Source organism: Cuculus canorus, chromosome 3, assembly GCF_017976375.1.
Source record: "Cuculus canorus isolate bCucCan1 chromosome 3, bCucCan1.pri, whole genome shotgun sequence".
In the NCBI taxonomy this organism is placed as follows: domain Eukaryota; kingdom Metazoa; phylum Chordata; class Aves; order Cuculiformes; family Cuculidae; genus Cuculus; species Cuculus canorus.
In genome coordinates this window covers 96,192,888-96,212,406 of record NC_071403.1, presented here as the reverse complement: position 1 = coordinate 96,212,406, position 19,519 = coordinate 96,192,888, and the positions used below count along the sequence as shown (strand labels likewise).

Sequence of the window (19,519 nt, the reverse complement as noted above, 5' to 3'; positions counted from 1 at the left end):
CACATACCTTCAGTATGCTTAAGCAACACCTTGATTCAAGAAAACTGCCAGGACATACTGGCCATTTGGTCCTTTTTTAGTGTATCAGTTGAAGGAAAAGTGGAAGTTATACAAAAGACTCACTAAATGTCTATGTTCACTTCAGTTTTGAGGTAGGAAAAGTAAAAAGTTTATGGAGGAAAGTGTATGTGGAGTTTTGTTTGTTACCAAACTGCTGAATGTTTCTGTAAGCCTGCTGGGCAGCTGGAGATGCAATGAAATACTTTAGGGTTTAATTTGTTGTTGCAGGAGCATCTTCAGCAGTGTTTGTTTGAAAACGTGAAATGCACTAATGACGGATGTTGTGATCAAATTCTTCGGAAAGACTTGAAAGAGCATTTGAGCCAGCACTGTAAATTTCGAGAAGAAATGTGTCAGTACTGTAATAAATATGTGGTGTTAATTAACATAAAGGTAAGATTATAGAACATTCCCTGGAAATCCATAGCGCATGTTTCTTCTTAATGTTGCTGAGTGAAAAGTTTCCAACATTGCAGAGGGGCTTAACAACTCCCGAAGACAAAATTTAGCTGAGTAGCTGAAGGAGAAAATACAATAAATGTGCTTTAAATAACACCAATTACTGTTGCTCTGTTATGAACAACAATGTGATCTGGGGCTTGCATATGTATGTTTGGGATTACTTTTTGCATGCCAGAATTAATGGCTTCATCTATGTATACTATTTTACAAAAATGCAAACCATTGTATTGTTCTGTTTCTTTTCCAGAATCATGAGGAAAATGACTGTCCCAACTATCCTGTGCCTTGTCTTCAAAACTGTTCACAAATAGTTCTGAAAAAGGAGGTACTATTATGTTTTTCATATACTGTGGTTCATCAGATCACCCACGAGTATGAAAACTGAAATTTACATTGCTGACCACATTGACCCAATAAATCCTCATTGTTCTAAATATTTTCTTCTTGTGGTCCTAAAAGGGATGTATGTCCCGTCCTACAAAAGAGGTATTTGATCATTGCAAACCATTGACACTGTGTAGTATATCAGGTTTGTCTATTGAGTCTGAATACTCATTTTAATTTATGTGATTGGTGGTGTCAAGATATTGGCCTTTATCTGCCCTTTATGCAGGCATTCAGATTTTATCAGTGTGGCAAGTTACTTAATATTTATTTCACTACAAGTTTCTTTTTTAATACATGCAGATTGAAAAGCACCATGCCGTGTGTCCTGAGGCAGAAGTGGACTGCCCATATAAGCAGTATGGGTGTCTCGTAAAGGTACTGTTTTATAGATCTTATTCGTACTAGGACTGGAATTTGTCTCTCAAACCCATTGGAATACTTAATCAAAATATCCAATCATTGTTCTTTCACAGCCATTTCTGGTATTGGCTAAGATGATGTACTAGGGAACCAGGACTGCCATTCCTTCACTTTCAAAGCACAGAGGAGAACTTCAAATACTTGCATCAATAAATTTTTTACTAACAGCTTCAAAAATCTGCATATCTTATTATTTTAATTCTTTCACTTCCCCCACTGCTTCACTAAGGTCAAAAGAAGGAAACTTGCTGAACATGAAAACAGTGCCCTGAGGGAACACATGCTGCAGATTTTAGACAAGAACTCCCAGCTAGAAGAACAGGTAAGTTGTACTTAATGAGCACTCTTCAGCAGGGCTTGGCTGGCTGGAGGATGATATGAGATTCAGCATTTGCTGCCTGATTTAGCTCAGCTGCATTTTTAAAGACTGGTTTTTATTGGTTTTGCACACCTTGGAAGTGAGAATAAGCTCTTCTAGTGAAGTAAGTCAACTAGATGGAAGCCTCTGTGTGCTCAGGCACATATATTCTCCACCAGTCATGGTCAGAGGCTCATGGCCATCACTCACCTCATTTGCTTTTGGTTTCTGCTTACAGTGGATATGAAATTTGGAGACAGAGCATTTTAAAGTTTTGGTAGCCAGTATAGTTGCTCTCAAAATGAGCCTTTAGATGCCCAAGAGGCTTCCTCTGTAGAGGCAGCATGGAGCAATGCAGAGCCAGTTGCAAGCGTCTTTCCACTCACGATCGCTTTTGTGAAACTGAGTGTATGCCCAATCCTGCTAAGGTGAATGCATCCAGACTGGAGGTTCACTTACTCTTCTGCTTGTTTATGCTAAAAATAAGCACCCCCAAATGCTACAGCTTGGGTTTGGAGTTAGTACTACTCACTGACTAATCTCTTACTGGTTGCACCCTTGTTTGGGGGGAAGGGGGTGGAAAGTAAACACATATACACAGAAACATGCATGCAACGTGTAGATGTAAGCATGCATTATATCCCTACAGAGCTGAATGGATCATCATGATGGAGATGAGAGATATGAATCTCTTTGCACCTATTGCCACATGGATCTATTAAAGATATGACTACTTTATGTTCAGTATTTGCTGTGATTATCCACATGCTGTCAATTAAGTAGTACTATATCTAAGTTACAGGCTTTGCATTGTAAACTTTTCCATTTTCTCCTATATAGTCACATATGTTTTAATATGTTTGTTCTATATTTCATTGTGCCATAGTGTTTTTACTCTGTTTTCCTCCACATGTAGATATCAGACCTGTATAAGAGCTTGGAATGTAAAGAGATTAAAATCCAGCAGCTAGCAGAGGCCATTAAAAAGTGTGAGAAAGAATTCAGACAGTTTACACAACTATTTGGTAAAAATAGCAACTTGATGGTGAGCACACAGGTGAGACATTAATTTTATCTTTTTTGGCCAATTGCTTTCTTGCATCCTGAAATGTGTTTATCCAATAAGAGTTGTCATTAATAGCAGGGCAATTACAAATCTCCCAGGCACTTCACAAGCCTTTCTTGTTTTTTTGCAGTACAGTATTGTCTTTTCATTTTAATGAATAAAGAAGTTTGGATATCTGATCTGGACAAAAAGCACTGTGTAAATCCTCTTGGCCAGATCCCCATGGCAAATACGCAGGTGTAAATTTGAATAATCAGTTGAATACAGTGATGCAGTGTGACTGAGTAAGAGGTGGCTTCTCAGTCACTAAGTGCCAAATTAATTGTGAAGGAGCATTTGGATACATTCCTAAGCCAGAAGAATACTTTTGAATGCACCATATAGTTGATATTATTGACAGGCTAAAGGCTTCCTTATCTTATTTCAAAAGAAATGGATGATTTTATGAATGTCTCTTGTCTCTGCTTCCACCCTTTTCCAATGGCATGAACTGTTAAGGCTCTGGCCAGCCACCTGGATAAGTCTGCACGCCTGGAATCGCAAGTGAAGCAGCTAATACAGATGGCAAACCAGCAACAAAGCAAATTAGACTTGCGACCCCTCTTTGATACAATTGAAAATGTAAAACAGAAGATTGCCTTGATGGAGACATATGATCAGCGCTTGGGTGTGTTGGGACTTTCAATTGTTTTTTGCATGAGTGTGGGGTTTTTGCTGAGTTATGGCTTGCTAAGGAGAGACTCTGGTGCCACAGTCGGTCAGTTGCAGCTCTTCATCAGAAAGGGCTTTCTTCTTGCTTTCTAAGACCAGGCTGTGGCGGTGTGTGCTGCATCCTTTCCCCTGTTTTACAATGTCTCCTGAATTTCTGTGGTGATGCAGGGCTAGAAAGTTGGCCTTGGTCAGGCTGGTGCACTGTGATGGAGGCAGTGGTACTGTCCATAGTAAGGCATGGAATCTGGTTTGTAGTTACCAATTCTCCTTATTCAACTGCAAGCTGCAATTACAGTATGAAAATATTAACAGGTGTAGTAACACTTGTTAACAGCCTGTACTAAAGCTTGAGTAGTTCAGTATCGTCACCTTGAGTTTGGTTGCTCTTTGTACCTAGTGCTCTGACAGTTTTATTTTACCAAATGTTTCTCTCTTTTTTCTTCTTCCCTCCTCCCTTCCCCTCCAAGTTGTTTTGGAAGGCCAGTTTAACAAACATGATCTCCAGATCAATATCCACAAAGCACAGCTCAATAAAAATGAAGAACGATTTAAGCTTTTGGAAGGCACATGCTACAATGGGAAATTAATCTGGAAAATCACAGACTACAAGATGAAGAAAAAAGAAGCAGTGGAAGGCCGCGTCCTCTCCATATTCAGCCAGCCCTTTTACACCAGCCGCTGCGGGTACAGGTTATGTGCAAGAGCCTACCTGAATGGGGATGGCTCAGGAAAGGGAACGCACATCTCTTTCTACTTTGTAGTGATGAGAGGGGAATTTGACTCACTGCTGCTGTGGCCCTTCAAGCAAAAAGTTACACTTATGCTTCTGGACCAAAGTGGGAAAAAAAATCACATCATGGAAGTCTTTAGACCTGACCCCAATAGCAGCAGTTTCAAAAGGCCAGATGGAGAAATGAATATTGCCTCTGGATGTCCACGCTTTGTGCCACACACAATCCTGGAAAACACAAAGAACACCTACATCAGAGATGACACTCTGTTTTTGAAAGTGGTTGTGGATTTAACTGATCTGGAGGAATTGTGAAAAGAGTTCCCCGATCAATGTCACTTTTTTTACCATTAAGAAATGCTTTCTTGGTGACTACTAGCCATGCAATAGTGAATTGCCATTAATCAAGCCACTGATAATGTTTCAAGGCTTTTGGACTGCATAACAGATAATGAATTGCCAAAGCATCTCAGCCTTTCCTTTTTTAACCTTTTTTTCAAGACTGCATTTCTAAGGAAGGCAGCTAGAAGTCTAGTGTGATGCGAACATGCATTCAATCCAGACTTGTCTCAGACCAGGCTGGAGGAATGCTTGGCTCCCATCACCAGAATGGTGTTTACAGATGAAACTCCTTCAGCAAGCCCTCTGGAGCCCAAGCAGGCCTGTGGGCTCCCATCTCTCACACAGAAATGAAGCCATGCCAGAGTGTGCGGGTGTGTTTCACCTGTCTGAAATGGAGAAGTTTCAGCATTAGCACATTTGAATCAATGCATCTTGATCTCTCCATCTCCTGGATTTGTGAAGCAGAAAGGATGGCTTCATTTGGGCAGGGAAAACATTTATCTGGGATCTTGCATCCTCTTTTTGTTTTAATTGTTTTTTCCAGAAAGCGCAGAGGAAGATGCCAATGCCTCTTAATTTTCTAGCTTAATATTTCAGAGTATGCCCAGGTCACAATAGCTTTCTTATGTCCTTTTCTTTCCTGCCTAGTGCCTTGGGACTGATTTCCATTGGTGGTAAACATCCACAGTCCCCATCTGAAGTCAAAAGAGGTCACAGGCACTTCTCACCTCTCAGGACATGGCTAGAAGCTCTTTGACTGCGCTGCTGGAAGAAGGGGAGCAAGGCTCCTATACTTTTGCTCCTACATCTGCACTAAAGAGATGCTTTCTGGCTTACCAGCTCTACAGAAGGCAGGAAGAGCTTTGGATATCTGCTTGGGAAGAAGCCCACATAACATGCACTATTCCCCTCTGCCAGAAATGTGATGTTTGGAAAAAAAGGGGGAAATTATTTAGGGAGTGAGGTTGCTGTAAGAACTCAATTCTCCCAGTTAGTGCAGCTCTAGTGTTTGATAAAGAGCAAAACAGCCACTGGGTAACAACTGCTGACTATGAAGTATGTCTCAAGATCTTAATTTTTATTCCAAATTCCTTCCAGGCTGGAAGGGAAGGTGTGCATAATGCAGGGTTTATCAGAGACTCACCAAAACCATCAAGATCAGGCACTGAGGAACAAAGAATACACGTGCCTTTTTAAAGCCTTTTGGGTGCCTGTAAGAGGGATGTAATTTTGCACACTCGGTCATTTTGTTATTACAAGTGACAGAATTTTGTGTCTCTCATCTCTCACAGATTAAGTAGTGAACCACCACATCATTATCCATTGCTCCTGCACTCCACTGGCAGAGCAACCGTGGAACTTGTCATGAGGCAGCAAGAAACCAAGCTAGGTTTACAGTAAGACTGTAAAACTAGGCAGGATGAAAATAAAAATGGGGCACAGACAGCAAGGTATAAGGTAGAAAATTCAAGAGGGCAAATGTGGCAAAATCAAAATTGCCCCTTCTTTGCAGGATTTTGATATCAACTGAAACAATATGATTTGAGGATTGATGCTAAGACAAACACAAAATACCGTATTTTGTATCTGCAATCTCATTGCTAGGCATTTATGTTCCCACATGGTTTCCAGGACATAAAACAGACACAAATATTTTCAAATTCAGAGGCAGAAGGGAAGAGACCTTAGTTATCTGTACCTTATGGTGAGTTAGTACACCTGAAATTTTTGTTTTGATCTTGATGACCTTTTTGTTGTACAATTTCAGGACGTACTGGGCCACTGTAGGGGCTTTCTGTGTTCCTAGGGACAGATGGTGAGGGCCAGATTTTATTCTTTTATATGGCCACAACTGACTTTAAAAGTCATTTTGGGTGTACAACAGAGAGAATTTGGCTTCGGATCCGTAACACTTTGTTACAGAAAGACCAAGCTTGGTTTGAAAATGGTGTGGCATTCTACAACATCAATCCTGAGTCTTGGACATGGACTTTGTATTGATTATTACTTTAATATTTGTCCTGTAACTTTCAGAGTGGCACAACTTGCATAATAACCACTGATGGAATTACACCACCCATGTTTCCTGGGACTTTCCAGTACATTGAGTGTAAAATACAGAAAGTAATAAAGGACTTGGAGAATCAAAGGAGGCAGGAGGGAAAGGGTGCAGTCTATATCCTGGCACATTCCCAGACCCCTCCACCTCCACCACCCCAAGCATAAAATGGGGATAATAATACTTGCAGAAGTGTTAGGACTATTTAAATGTTTGTGAAGAATTTTGAGCATGAAAAGAGCTAAGTATTATTAAAACTCCATTTGTAATTGTTAGAGTAGGTGATGGCATAGTGACGTGGATTAAGTGTTTAGTGTGTTCCTGGACAGATTTTTAAAGCATGTTCAGTTTTAGCCAGTCTGTACTATAATCTGTCCTCTAACTACCAGCCGGGTTTAGGTTTTTGCCACGAATATCCCTTTTAAAATTTTGAAGCACAAATGATTCATCCTGGATGATGGAAACATCCCTTTTGAAATACTGCCTGTTTTATAAGGAATCAGTTGAGAAAATTATTTTTTTTAAAGACAACCTTCTTTAAATCGGTTCTTTTTATTACAATAGCTGAGACATTTATGTTAAAATTTTCAGTGATTTTTATGACTTATAAATAGGAATTCAAATTTCATTCCATGCCTAATAAAGAAAAAATGTTGCATAGCATGAATTGTAAGGAAGAATTTTGATGTTGCATGAAAAACACCAAAAAACTTTTCAATAATATTGTACTGGGTAAGTAACCAAAAGAATGTAGGGTATTTCTACATCAGCATATGGTATGTTTTTAATGTATTTATTGACAGTTTGTAGTTGTTTGAATATCTCTTGATACATTACAGGCATTTTTTTAGCCCAATGCCATCAATGTATACGTAAACTACTAGAAAAATAAATAATTTTACCATCCTTCTGGAGCGAGTGTGGCATATGTTCCTTTTGGCTGGATTTAAGCAGTCCTTTTAGAAGGATATGGAGTCCTGAATATTTGTTTACAATCCAAAAATAGAATAAATAAGAATAAATGCACTTCACAGATATTTTGGTTTATACTTGAATATTGTAAAAGGACCTGCACATAGAATTTCAGTAAATTCTAAGCTCAGCTAGATCAGATGAAGATCCATGAATTCTGAGGATCCATCAGAATCAAAATAGGCCATTATTTCTGTTTGGAGCAGGTTTAGGTTCAGCTGAGGTTAAATTTGTTTCAGTTCAGACCAGTGACAGGAATTGTTTCAGTATCCCATGACTCCTTCATGCTTGATAACATGGCATTTTAAATATAAGAATGGAAAACTTGGTGAGGTTACACCCAAAATGTTGGAAATCAGCTAGGAAAAAAACACTGGCATCTGACTTCTATTCCTCCATGAGACATCAAACACTCACTCAGTGCCATGAGGTGTCCCAGCTCCATAAATATGGCACGTTGGGTGGAAGTGATGGACAGTGTTAGCAATATGCTGCTCCAGGCAGCATTTGCACTGTGAAAGGGAAACCAGGTCCCAGAGCAGGACACAAACTCCCTTAGTTTGTTTACAGCCAGCTCTGCTGTAAACCAGCATTATGTCTGCGTGTGTGGAGATAAAAGAGCTGTGTCCACGTAGCAGTGCACAGCAACATGCTGGTGGGGAAAGCATGGGCTGGGGATGCGGACAAAGCTCACCCGGAGATGTTCCTTGGGAGCTGTAGGAAGACCATTACAGCCCTGTCAGGACTAATTGGAGAACTGAAGACCAGGGCAGCACCAAGTAAAGGTAATAGTCCTTGCTGGCCAAGCTAGGTGGGAAGTGGTGGAAACGCAGGGAGGGTGTCCTCTGGATTCTGGGAAGCACAAGCAACCAGACTCTTGTGGCAGGAACCATTAATTTATTGAATCATATAGAATCATAAAATAGTTTGGGTTGGAAGGGACCTTAAAGATCATCCAGTTCCAACCCCCCTGCTATGGGCAGGGACACCTCCCACCAGACCAGGCTGCCCAAGGCCCCATACAACCTGGCCTTGAACACCTCCAGGGATGGGGCATCCACACCTTCCCCTGTGCCAGTGCCTCACCACTCTCATGGTGAAGAAATTCCCCATGCCTAGTCTAAATCTTCCCCTCTCCAGTTTATACCCATTCCCCCTCGTCCTATCACTACAAGCCTTTGCGAACAATCCCTCTGCATGTCTCCTGTAGCTCCTCCGGGTACTGGAAGGTCGCTGTAAGAGCCCCTCAGGGACCCCCTTCCCCGGCTCGCACACCCTCTTCCGCCACCCTGGCCCGGCCCAGGAGCCGCCCAAGCGCTGCCCCCGCCCCGCGCGCCGCAGCCCCACCCCCGCCGGCGCGCGCAGCGCTTCCGGGTCTCGGCGGGTCAGGGCGGGCGGTGCTGCCGCGTCTGCGGTGAGAGGGGCCGCGGGGGCGGTACGGACAGCCTGGGGGGCGGCCTGGGCTCGGCTCAGGTTCGGCTTCGGGTTCCGCTCAGGTTCGAGTTCGGCTCTGCTCGGGATTGGGCTCGGGCTCGGGTTCGGGCTCGGGTTCGGGTTTGGCTTGGACTCCGCTTGGGTTGGGGCTCGGGTTCGGGTTCGAGTCGGGTCGGGTCGGGTCGGGTTCGTCTCAGATTGGGTTCGGGCTCGGCTCGGGTTCGAGTTCGGGTTCGGCTTGTGTTAGGTTCAGCTCTGCATGGGTTTGGTTCGGCTCGGTTCGGGCTCAGGTTCTGTTTAGCTCGGCTCAAGCTCAGGCTGAGGTTCGGCTCAGGTTCAGGCTTAGCTCAGGCTCCATTCAGCTCGGATTCAGTTCAGCTGGATTCGGGCTTGAATTCGGTTTGGCTCTGATTTGGGCTTGGCTCAGCTCCATCTCGGGCTTGGGTTCAGCTGGGTTCAGGCTCAGGTTTGGCTTAGGTTTGGGCTTAGCTTGGGGTTTGGTTCAGGTCAGGTTCAGTTCAGGCTTGGGCTTGGCTCAGTTTAGCTGGGCTCGGGTTCAGCTCAGCTCAGCTTGGGTTCGGTTCAGTTCATCTCGGGCTCGGCTTGGGTTTGGTTCAGTTTGTCTTGGACTCAGCTAGGGCTCCATTAGGCTCGGCTTGGGTTCAGCTCAGATTGGGCTCCATTTGACTCGGGTTTGGTTTGGCCTGGCTTGGGTTCAGCTTGGGCTCAGGTTTGGTTCGGCTCGAGTTCAGCTCGGCTCAGGTTTGGTTTGGTTCAGCTGGGTTCAGGCTTGGCTTGGGCTCCATTTGGCTTGGCCCTACCCAGTCTGGAGCGGGTGGGTGAGTGCCAGCATGGTGTGGAGTAAGTCCTTTTCCCTCAGGAGCCCCCGTGGGCTCCCTCCTTGGTAGGGTTGGGAATCCAGTGGGTGCCTGCAGTGTGGTTCACTGTGGAAAAATTGCCCCTTGCCTCTGTGCCAATGTGTTTTTTTGAGCATGACGGGAAAACAGGGTTTTCGCCTCCCATTCCTAGAGTGAAAGGATGAGCATCTCAGCTCACATTTGGACATCCATGATGTGGTTTGATAGGAGTGGCGATGGGGCTGCCCTTAGGAGGGCTCCTTGGTTCCCTGCATTGCCGCACTGTTCTTCTTTCCTCCCCCCCAAAGTCTTTTTGAGGTTATGATGTTGAATGCATTTTTGACTCTCACTAGGTATGGATAACGGGAAGGATGACAAAAGCAGGATGCTGTGTGCAACTTCACAAGAAGAGCTGAAAGTCCGAGGTAGGCATTGTCAACTTGTCTCAGTGCTGTGGCATCCCGTGTCTGATGCCAGTTACTGTGTTTGACCCCAATGTTGAGCACTGTCACCTCCTAATGGTAGCAGACCATGGTGCACTGGAAGAGGGGGAAAGAAACCCCATCAGCCCCTTAAAATAGGGGTTCGTTGTGCTGAAGTTCTGTCAAGAGTCATTTTTGTAGACCATAGTTACTAGCATGCTCGTCACTGTTGCCTTGTGTTATCCTAAGGAAAAGAAAAAAGGAAACGTAAACGCAGTAGAAGCAGATCATCATCCATTTCATCCACATCGTCTTCTAGCACTGCATCTACTTCTTCCTCCTCATCACGCTCATCATCAAGGTCGTCTTCTTCAAGTAGCAGAGGTAAGCTACCTCCCTGTGTATGCTGCGTGATGTTTACCAGTTTTGATAACACTCTTGGAAACATTTAAAGCTTATTTGCAATGTGGCTAAAGCACCATACATTGACTTGGCGTAGACACTGTCTAGGATTTGAGTTAGATCTAGTAAAAATACAACCTAGCAACAGAACACTGGAATAGCTTGGGTAAGCTGCAGTTAAAGACCTTGAATGACGAAGGTTGTCCCAGTCTCTTGTGTCAGTTGTAGCAGGAATGGAGTTAATGTTCCTTGGGACTGCAAAATGGACATTCTTTTGGCATTTTTTTTTTTAATCCGTGTTTCTCCTTTCTTATTTAGTGACTGCAGCTGTAGCTCTGGTTGTTAGACACTGGGCAGTGGCTGGGAAAACTGAGAGGAGAGTGGGAGAAATGATCTGTTTTCTTGAGCTGTATGCCTCAACTGCCTTCTCCATCCTTGCTAGTAACATAGGTTATATGGAAAATGAAGCTAATTTGAGTGCAGAAGGGTTACACTTTGCTGTGGAAAAAGAGACATTGGGATATAGAAATGGGGAATGCAACTTTTAGGTGGGGTATGGAGGGGGGTTCCCTTCAGACAGGCGACAAATAGGCAAATCAGTGCTAGAACTAAGGAGGTAGGGTGGCTGAATGTGGAAACGGATTGAGCCTGTGGGGAGGCTGGATGATGAGAGATGGCAACTGGGAAGGAGTGAACAGTAGGAAAAGATGACCCAGCTTAGCCTAGGAAGTCAACAGTTCAGTGAACAGTTCAGAAATCTGGAGAAGTTCTTCTGGGGTTTGTGGTCATGAGAACTGTGGCGAGGATGGTGAGAAATTAAAACTGAGTCTGAAAGAATGTGAACAAAGGGGTAAAACGGAGCAAGTGTCTGTTCACCATAGGGTACTGATTTTCAGAGTCCAGAAGGAAACCCAATGTTGTTTAATGTACCCCTTTCCTGATTCTGGCAAGCATTTATAAAAGCCCTCTGGCCAGGTCTACCATCCCCTGGGGTCCAGTCTGTCGTTACCAGGAGTCTGAATATGGTGGTAGAATTACCATTTTCATTGTTTCTTCTGATATTCCTATGCTGCATTTGTCATTAGGAGGCCAAAAGAAGATTTCTTGGGCAGCTTTACCTTCAGCTTTTCTACCTTTTGAAGTCTGGTTGTGCTTTGGTATATTCCTATAATGTTATCTTTTGCTTGGAATGTATTGTAAAGAAACTGCGGAGCTGATAGCTTGAAGGCAGTCTGTTGGAAGATTTCTAAGCAGTTCACAGTCTGCCTAGCTTTACAATCCCATAGTCAGAGCTGGTGCTTCAGAATTTAGTTACTCGCATACCAGTCACGGTATAATCTTTAAAATCTATGATTGGCTTATAAAACTTGTGAGTTTCTGCTTTACTAAAAACCGTGCAGTTGGAAGGCGAGTTGAGTAAGTAGGAAAAGTTTTTCATTTGCCTTAAACAGTGCTAATATTTTCTGTGGTTGTCAGCCCCAGCTGTACTATTTGTTGTCATCTTTTTGAGTTGGGATCCCTGGCTATAAAACAGATATTTGCAATCTGTCAAGCACAGTTGCAGAAAGAAGAGAAAAATATTGTCTCTATTAGTATAATACATCGATGTGAGTAAACATTGAGTAAATAAGGTATTTTCAGTTTCCATGTTAGACCAGTGAGTGGCAGTAAGTTAATGTGTTGCTTTTCCCAGGGTTAGGTCCGCCCAGCGTTAGTATATATAGCTGAGTTAAAGCATTTTCTTCTTACATTTTACATTTCTATGTGACTTATCTGTAAAACCAAGTGTCTTTTTCAGAATGAGAAACTTGGAGTGTTTTTGTTTTGTTTTAGATTCTCCTAAATCTAAATCAAAGAAAAAGAAAAAAGAAAAACACAACAAAAAGGTAAACATTTATTAGGAGAAATACATAGTTAAGAGGCAGAAAACAGTTCTTTGTATTTTGCTAACCTTCAGTGTCACGTAGGATGTAATGCTTTTGACTGTGGCTATGTAAATCTGAATCACACTTTCAGAGTTACAGCAGGTGAGCTGACAGGTTGGCATGTACTTGACTGTATACTAAAGGAGAAAAAATTTAAAGGCTCCTTTTGCCGGTTGTTGCTGGTCCAGATGAATTTAGAGTAGTTTCTGAAGAGAATAGGAAATCGTGATAACTATAGAATTTCTGTTAGAAGAAACTTTAGTCAGTGAGAGAGAGAAGAGTAGATCCTTGCTGTTGTCGTTTTTTTGTTTTATTAGGACTGTCTGGTCAGTAATTTCTGTATTTTGGGATTACATTAAAAGAAAGAGAATCAGAGATCAGACCATTTCTGTTTCTCGGCATCTCAGGGGTTGCTATCCTTGCTGCATTACTTTCTGTGTGCTTCAGACAGTACCTGTTCAGCAGTAGGAAGGGCAAGCATTAGCGGCTGTCTTGACTAGCCAAGTTGTTAGAGCTACTTTTGAATTTCCTTTTTTGCCCTTGTAAATCTGTAAGCATAAGAGTACACGTCTTATACTTGTAGAAAAGGAAAAAGGAAAACAAAATGAAGAAAAAGAAAGAAAAGAAGAAAAAGAGAGAGAAAACGGGACCTGTCCAGCTTTCCAAGGTATGCTTGTCTGTGTTTGAAGTCCTGTTATATTTCTCATCTAAACACTTCTCATCTGTCCTGTCGTAAAAATGTTCATAACACCACCAGTTTTGTCATCAGTAAATAGAAACCTGTCTCTATTGTTTTGGACAGTTTGGAAGTATAAAAGATTATTGTCTGTGATTTTATTTAAGATTTGTAACAGTAAAAATAAAGCAAAGCTTATGTCTTTCTAATATGTGATCTCATTTTAGTTCTTTAAAAACAAAAAGAAAAATGAAAACTACAGCATGATAACTGGAAAGAAAATCAAGATGAAAATAAAGAAGACTAAGCAGGATAAAGAGGTAAGAGTTAAATTAGTCTACATATCTCCAATATAAAATACCGTATCTTTTAATATCTTTCCAGTAGTAGTCTTTTGTAGAAGAGTAGGTCTTGCAGTTAGGAGTTGTACATTGATTGTAGCTTTTAATGTGGTTAGATGCCATCTGAGAAATTTTAATTCATTCTTTTGCCAAGCTTTGTGTTATGAGTGGGTATGGAATACTCAGGCATGAGTAGATAAACCAAGGAATACTTGTGCAGGTTCTTAGAATTTCAGTCTGTAATATTTAGCTTGCTCCTGGCTTGCTTTGTTGATTTAATTTGTGCTGCTTTTAATTGTCCTCATCTTCTTTTGTGATCATTTGTGGTAATTGCTGCTTTATTGTATTTTATTAACACATCTGAGACTAGCCATTATTTAGAGAGGGATTAAGAAAGGACGATAGTAGTTTTAAGACCATGTTCCCAACTGTTGTCTCAAAGCAGTCAAATGCTTTTGCTGAGATATCCAGAGAAATAGATATGATGAATAGCATTTTGTGCTATTATAACGATTGTTTGGACTCAGCACTTTAATATGTTGAGTCTTTTCAGCAGTTCCCATAGCTCAGAGTGATTTGCAGAGAGCTTCTGCTAGGAGTTACTGCGTGTTAGAAGTGTTACTTTGCTGAGGTATCTGGCTTGGTCGATTCTGATTCAGCCATAACAGTTCATTCCATAGTTACCAAAGCAAACCTGAGCATTCCAAGTTAAATATGATCAAAAATATATTATTGTCTTTCAGTGGCACTAAAGTTTGTGTTAAATTATGCTGAGTGCTTGTTAGCCTTGTCCAGTAACCTGCATGTTACAATAACTGGTGTCAGGTATTTCGTGTTGGTCCTATTTTGATTGATGTCCATGGTCACAAACGTGCTAAATTGAAAAACTTCCATTCTTCACAATATTTTTAAGATTCAGTGGTTGTTTTATGAATTGTGATTTTAAAAACATTGGAGACAAGTGTTTTGACTGTTTTGGCTAAATTCATGGTTCCCTTTCTGTTATGCTGCAAGCTGCTGCTTATGCATAGAAAACAGTACTGCTTCCAAGAGCAAAGACTTGCTGTGGGTACAGTGAAATTTGCCTCAGACACCAGAGAACTGCATTGTTTTGCCTGCGAGTTCCCTCCTGAACAGGCTGTGAGCAACATGATGACAACCCAGTGGAGCCTCCACGGGGAGCCACTTAGAAAATGTATCATGAAATAGTGACAGTGACAGGTTGTGTCCTCTAGCATCTCTTCTGAGTCCCCGTTGTCTTGCACTTTCTCCAGGCACTCACAGCTAGCTCGCAGCTAGTCATATCCAGCTGTGTGAATGTGGCAGGGTTTGTTGTGCAGCGTGCTGAGGTGTGAAAGCCCCACAGAAGGCAGGGTCTGCAGCCTGCGCCCACTGAGTACAAGTCTGTTGAACTGGTGCCTCTGCTTCTCTGCTCTACAGAGAGACCGTAACCGTGCAGAACTCCTTGAATTTCTGAACTCAGCCTTATAATGGGAAGAGTGTTGACCAAGGACATGTACATGTACGTATACCAAGCCAACAATCACGAGGCCTAGCAAAACACTAAAGGGAAACTCAGGGAAAAGGATGCCAAGTTTGACAAGACGAGACTCTCCTGTTGTGAAGACAAATGGGCTGTCCCTTTTTACTGGCGAAATGAAGAGTAACTGATAACTTTATTAATGAAGATCCATGTCCTTCTTTTGAGATCTGAAGGTAATAGCCAGGCTGTGGTGTTTTAGAAGAGCCTAAGAGTCTGTTGTTGACAATGATAAGAAATGGCACACTGAAGTTCAATAATGTAATTTCTATCCTAACTGCATGCAGAACGAAATCTTAGTTTCAAATGTCTTAGTGTTTCTAGTAGTTTAAACAAAGCAGAGTATTTGTAAATGTCTATTTGAAAGATGAGGCGTTTCTATATGAGTATTTTTTTCCAGTAGTGGTTGTACTTGTCCTAAAGAACAAGTTGACCATTATAAATAGAACATGCTTTTACATAAATGTTTTTTTGACAGTTCATTAATACATTATTTTGTTTCAGTCTGATATATGATCTTCGGACAGTTTATTACTGTCTCTCACTAGAAGGTGTGACAGTAAAATACTCTAGAGCAACAATGGTAGCTGAGTGATTTTTATCCCAAAACAGAAGCAGAAAACCTCTCTGGTTTTGTTTGTTTATCCGGATAAGCTGTTGAGAGACAGCTCGCTATACACAGTATACCCTCCACTTCTGGAATTGCCATTCCTAAACCTAAAAACTCTGGAGCTGTGACCTGCCTTCCTGATCCCGTGAGCTGTGTATCAAATCTTCCTTTGTCTGAAGTGCCCCAAGGCACAAACCACATATCCTAGTCTAATGGAAAGAGAAAGCCATAGGAATGATGCAGAGGCAGACAGTGACGTTCCATGTGTGTTGACAGTGAGATAATGCAGATCTGGACATACAGTTGATGCTAGCGTTAACTTGAGCATGCGTGTCTGTAGTTTGCTCAGTGCTAACTTGCTTCCTTCCAGAGCCTTGACTTTACCCAGCAGGCTCCTGTGCACATAACTGTGATGTGGGAATTCCACTTGAGTCCCTTGTGTGACTTAGGAACGCTCAAAAAAAGGAGTCAAGAGTAGTTGACTGACAAGAGTATCGGGCGTACAGTGATCAGAGGGTGGGGAGTTCATTAAAGAGCAAACACATGAAAACTCTTTGTGTCTGCGTAAGTAAATCTGAAGATTTCTACCATTGCTCAAGGGATAATTTTAAAACTATTTTGACATGTGAAACCTTCTGAAGATGCTAGAATCCTCTGTTTTCCCTAGGTTGTTTTGGGTTTTGTTTTTTTTGTGAAACATTTTGCAGTTGTTGCAGAGATGCAACTCTTCAGAAACTAACAGCCTGATCCAGAAGAGTTTATATTCTTATGAACATAAAACATGAAAACACATAGGCAAGAGCAGGAGTTTCCTTGACTTTGAACCTGGTGGTGGAAGCTTTTTTTTGGGGGGAGCACTGTTCTGAATTCTCAATAGGGTTAAAAACAAGCTCCCTAGTGAGCTCGGGCCCATAGGGCTGGAATAATTGTCCATACTTTGCTGTCTCAGGAAAGAAATTAATTTTATTGGCCTCTTCATTAAATTGTAGCTTCTTAGTGTAGCTTCTTAATACTGCTTCAGATTACTTTTGTGGCAGCTGAACCAACGACTGATCTAGATGTCAATGTTGTGATAGTAAGGTAAGAGACATGTCAATGTTGTGATAGTAAGGTAAGAGACGTAGAGGAATGTGATGAAATACAGATTGAGAAATTTGAGGGAGGGAACTGTGAAGCAGCATGAGATATTGACCTGCTGTGCAAAGTGTTGATAGGGAACCTGGCTACCAGGTCAAAAAAAAAGTGCATATCATGGAGCAAGATGAAGGCTGGAACAATAAAACAATAGAAGAGGTCTGAGGTAGGGATGGAGGGAGCCTGCAGCTGTGAGAAGTTCTGGGGAGAAGTTAGGTGATAAGGAACAGGCTGCAGAAGTTTACCTGGCTGGACAAGTTTAGATTCTTGCTGAAATGCTGAATAATAGAAGCCTTTCGGGTGGGAAAACAACTTTTTTGCATGTTTGTGACAGTCTTCCCTATCACCCCCACTTTCTGTGTGCCTGCACCATTTTCCATTCTGGGGATCATGCAGAAATCAGCTGATTTTTGTGTGTGTTTTTTTTTTTTAAATTTTTCTTTATTTTCACAACAGAAATTCCAGAAACAGAAGTCACTGGGGCAGGAAGGAGGGGAAGGATATGTTCTCTGAGCTGCTGCTGCCATTCCCATCCTCCTTGGCACGATTTCTTCTAAGTATTGTATCAGTTTACAAGAAGTTGTGCCGTAAGCAGCAGAACTGATAAGGCTTGGTCCCTCGGGGTTTGTGCCTGTTGCTCTTTAAGCCCTTGCTACCACCCTAGTCCTACCTCGGGCTTGTATGCTGTAGTTAGGCAGGAATGTAAATGGCTGAGTGGTTTTCATTGGTCCCATTGGTGGAGTGTGCTCATTTGCACCTCCTGGATCTAGTGAGTAATTGTCCTGAAGCAGGAAAGGAACCAGGTGTTTCTGAAGATCTCTCTGCAGTTGATAGAAGCGGTAGCAGTCTCAAAAGCTATGGGAAGGGGGTGGAGCACAGTTACATAAGTATATTTTCTTATGCAGGGAAAACAGGCAAAAAAACAACCATGAAAGAGTGGTTGATGCAAGCAGTTAAGTGATTCAGCCAATTCTCCTGGGCACTGCAATTCTTTGTTACTCATTTCCTTTATGATTTGCCTGAACTTGACTCCTTTACCTGTGCAAAAATGTACAAGAGATCAAGATAAGAAAATACCAATGAATACCAGTTTGTCTTGGAAGTACTTGCCTCCGTTGAACTAAGCATATCACCCTGCAGTGCTGAGCAGGGCCTGCAAGTTTGGTACCTGTTCAGTATTTAGTATGGTTAAACTTAGACAAGCTGTGCTGCTTCGATGTACTTGGATGTCTCACACTGTAGGAATATATGAGCTTCTCAGTCATCCTTTGCAGCAAGGAAAACTGAGTGGACTCCATATGCAGAGGAAAAGCAGAGGTCAGAGAGGCCAAAGTAACTTGCCCTGGGTTTGCCTGCTGAGCTTTGCCGTCGTGAGGTGCGGACGGGGGGCCTTGACCACTGGATGGAGCTCTGATGTGCTTTGTCTTAGCTTAAGTGTAATCGTCCCGGTCTTTACTGTACATGTTTCAAAAGAAGTTTCCAAAGTTCCTGCTCAGCTCTTAAGGCTGAGAGTTCCATTCTTATTTGGGCACTCCATGAAATGGCTGGATTTTAAGTAGTAGTGGGTCCTGCGGAAGGGTGTGAAGTACTGGGCACACCTGAAAATCCTCCAGTCTGCTGCTTGTTATATTTGAAGCTGTAGAGTGATAAGCTTTTGAGGAGCTGCTACTTAAAATTATTGGCAAACACCCAACTCTCTGTTTCTGTCTCTGGACAAAATGAATTGTCAAGACTACTGTCCAGTGGATAGATCACTGTTTATTTGGCTGTTGACAAACAGGTGTTTTTTCCTGACTGTTCAGTTTTGGTCTTAAATTGTGATTCACAAGGAGTGTGAAACATTGTGTTTTCTGAGGGAGGAGTGGGATGCGGTGCTGAGAGATCTAAGGAAGCATATTTTGAGTGTTTTCAAGCAGTGTGAAGAACATCATTCATATCCAGTTTGATAAGTGTGCATCTGTTGCAGAGGCACAATGTTTAAGGTGACAAATGTTCTAGTAGCAGCATGCTGACCACTGGTGCTGTCGCCCAATAAGGTGCTAAACACTGCAGCTAACATTAATTGTGTTCATTTTGCTCTCCATTCATCAGCTGCTTTCTGGGTTACAGCAGTGCAAGAGAAAAGTAGGGCCAGGGTGGGGAATCTGTATTTGTCAGGAGAGGCTTGGTTAGAATATTGCAGCCTGTCTTGTCATCAGTCAGTGCTGTGAAATCTGCCAGCAGGTGGCATTGCTGTCCAGCTGAACTGTCCTGGAAGTTTAATTATTTTTATCCTTACCTTTGGACATTGGCTTTGCACTTTCTTGTTCTGAAACCCTATAATTAGCCTGCAAAGACCTAATTATGTGTTGTTTATGGGTAATGTTTTTTACTGCTGTCCTATGAATTTAATCCAGGCGTTGTTCAGTTCTTGTTCTTAGCTGTGTTGTGGACAGACAATAGTTTCTCTTGCTGGTGCTTGTATGCCGAAGGCAGAAGGAAGCCTTTAACTTCTAAGTAATTGAATGCAACAGGAACAGGTTGCTGAGAGCCAGTAGGAACCTGGAAGGATCAGGTGTTCTTGCACCATCCCTACTTGGGGCTGCCGAGTTCTTCAGAAACTGCTCTTCTC

The 19,519-nt window shown here is 42.2% G+C and overlaps 2 protein-coding genes across 10 annotated transcripts in view; both read left to right on the top strand.

Annotated features, from left to right (window-relative positions):
- TRAF5 (TNF receptor associated factor 5) overlaps positions 1-7,501 on the top strand; it is a 28,989-nt gene extending 21,488 nt beyond the window's left edge. For all 9 annotated transcript variants that reach the window (XM_009559470.2, XM_054061022.1, XM_054061020.1 and 6 more), the window contains 7 exons: positions 289-453; positions 770-847; positions 1,210-1,284; positions 1,559-1,651; positions 2,604-2,744; positions 3,252-3,420; positions 3,932-7,501. In XM_009559470.2, the coding sequence (XP_009557765.2) occupies positions 289-453; positions 770-847; positions 1,210-1,284; positions 1,559-1,651; positions 2,604-2,744; positions 3,252-3,420; positions 3,932-4,509 (1,299 nt within the window). In that variant the 3' untranslated portion in view covers positions 4,510-7,501. The remainder of the gene's footprint in view (positions 1-288; positions 454-769; positions 848-1,209; positions 1,285-1,558; positions 1,652-2,603; positions 2,745-3,251; positions 3,421-3,931) is intronic.
- Positions 7,502-8,919: 1,418 nt separating this feature from the next.
- Positions 8,920-15,644, top strand: LOC104058024 (corepressor interacting with RBPJ 1-like). Its single transcript, XM_054061631.1, has 7 exons — positions 8,920-8,981; positions 10,212-10,283; positions 10,530-10,664; positions 12,516-12,568; positions 13,191-13,274; positions 13,511-13,603; positions 15,065-15,644. The coding sequence occupies exons 2-7, from the start codon at positions 10,214-10,216 to the stop codon at positions 15,113-15,115; spliced, it is 486 nt and encodes a 161-aa protein (XP_053917606.1). The 5' UTR covers positions 8,920-8,981; positions 10,212-10,213; the 3' UTR covers positions 15,116-15,644.
- Positions 15,645-19,519: the final 3,875 nt, after the last annotated feature.

Bases quoted from the DNA above. Each gene is read 5' to 3' on its own strand.
- LOC104058024 (XM_054061631.1), top strand. From the start codon at position 10,214: ATGGATAACGGGAAGGATGACAAAAGCAGGATGCTGTGTGCAACTTCA. The intron at 12,569-13,190 runs GTAAACATTTAT...TTATACTTGTAG, and splicing joins AAGAAAAACACAACAAAAAG to AAAAGGAAAAAGGAAAACAA. The intron at 13,604-15,064 runs GTAAGAGTTAAA...TCTGCTCTACAG, and splicing joins AGACTAAGCAGGATAAAGAG to AGAGACCGTAACCGTGCAGA.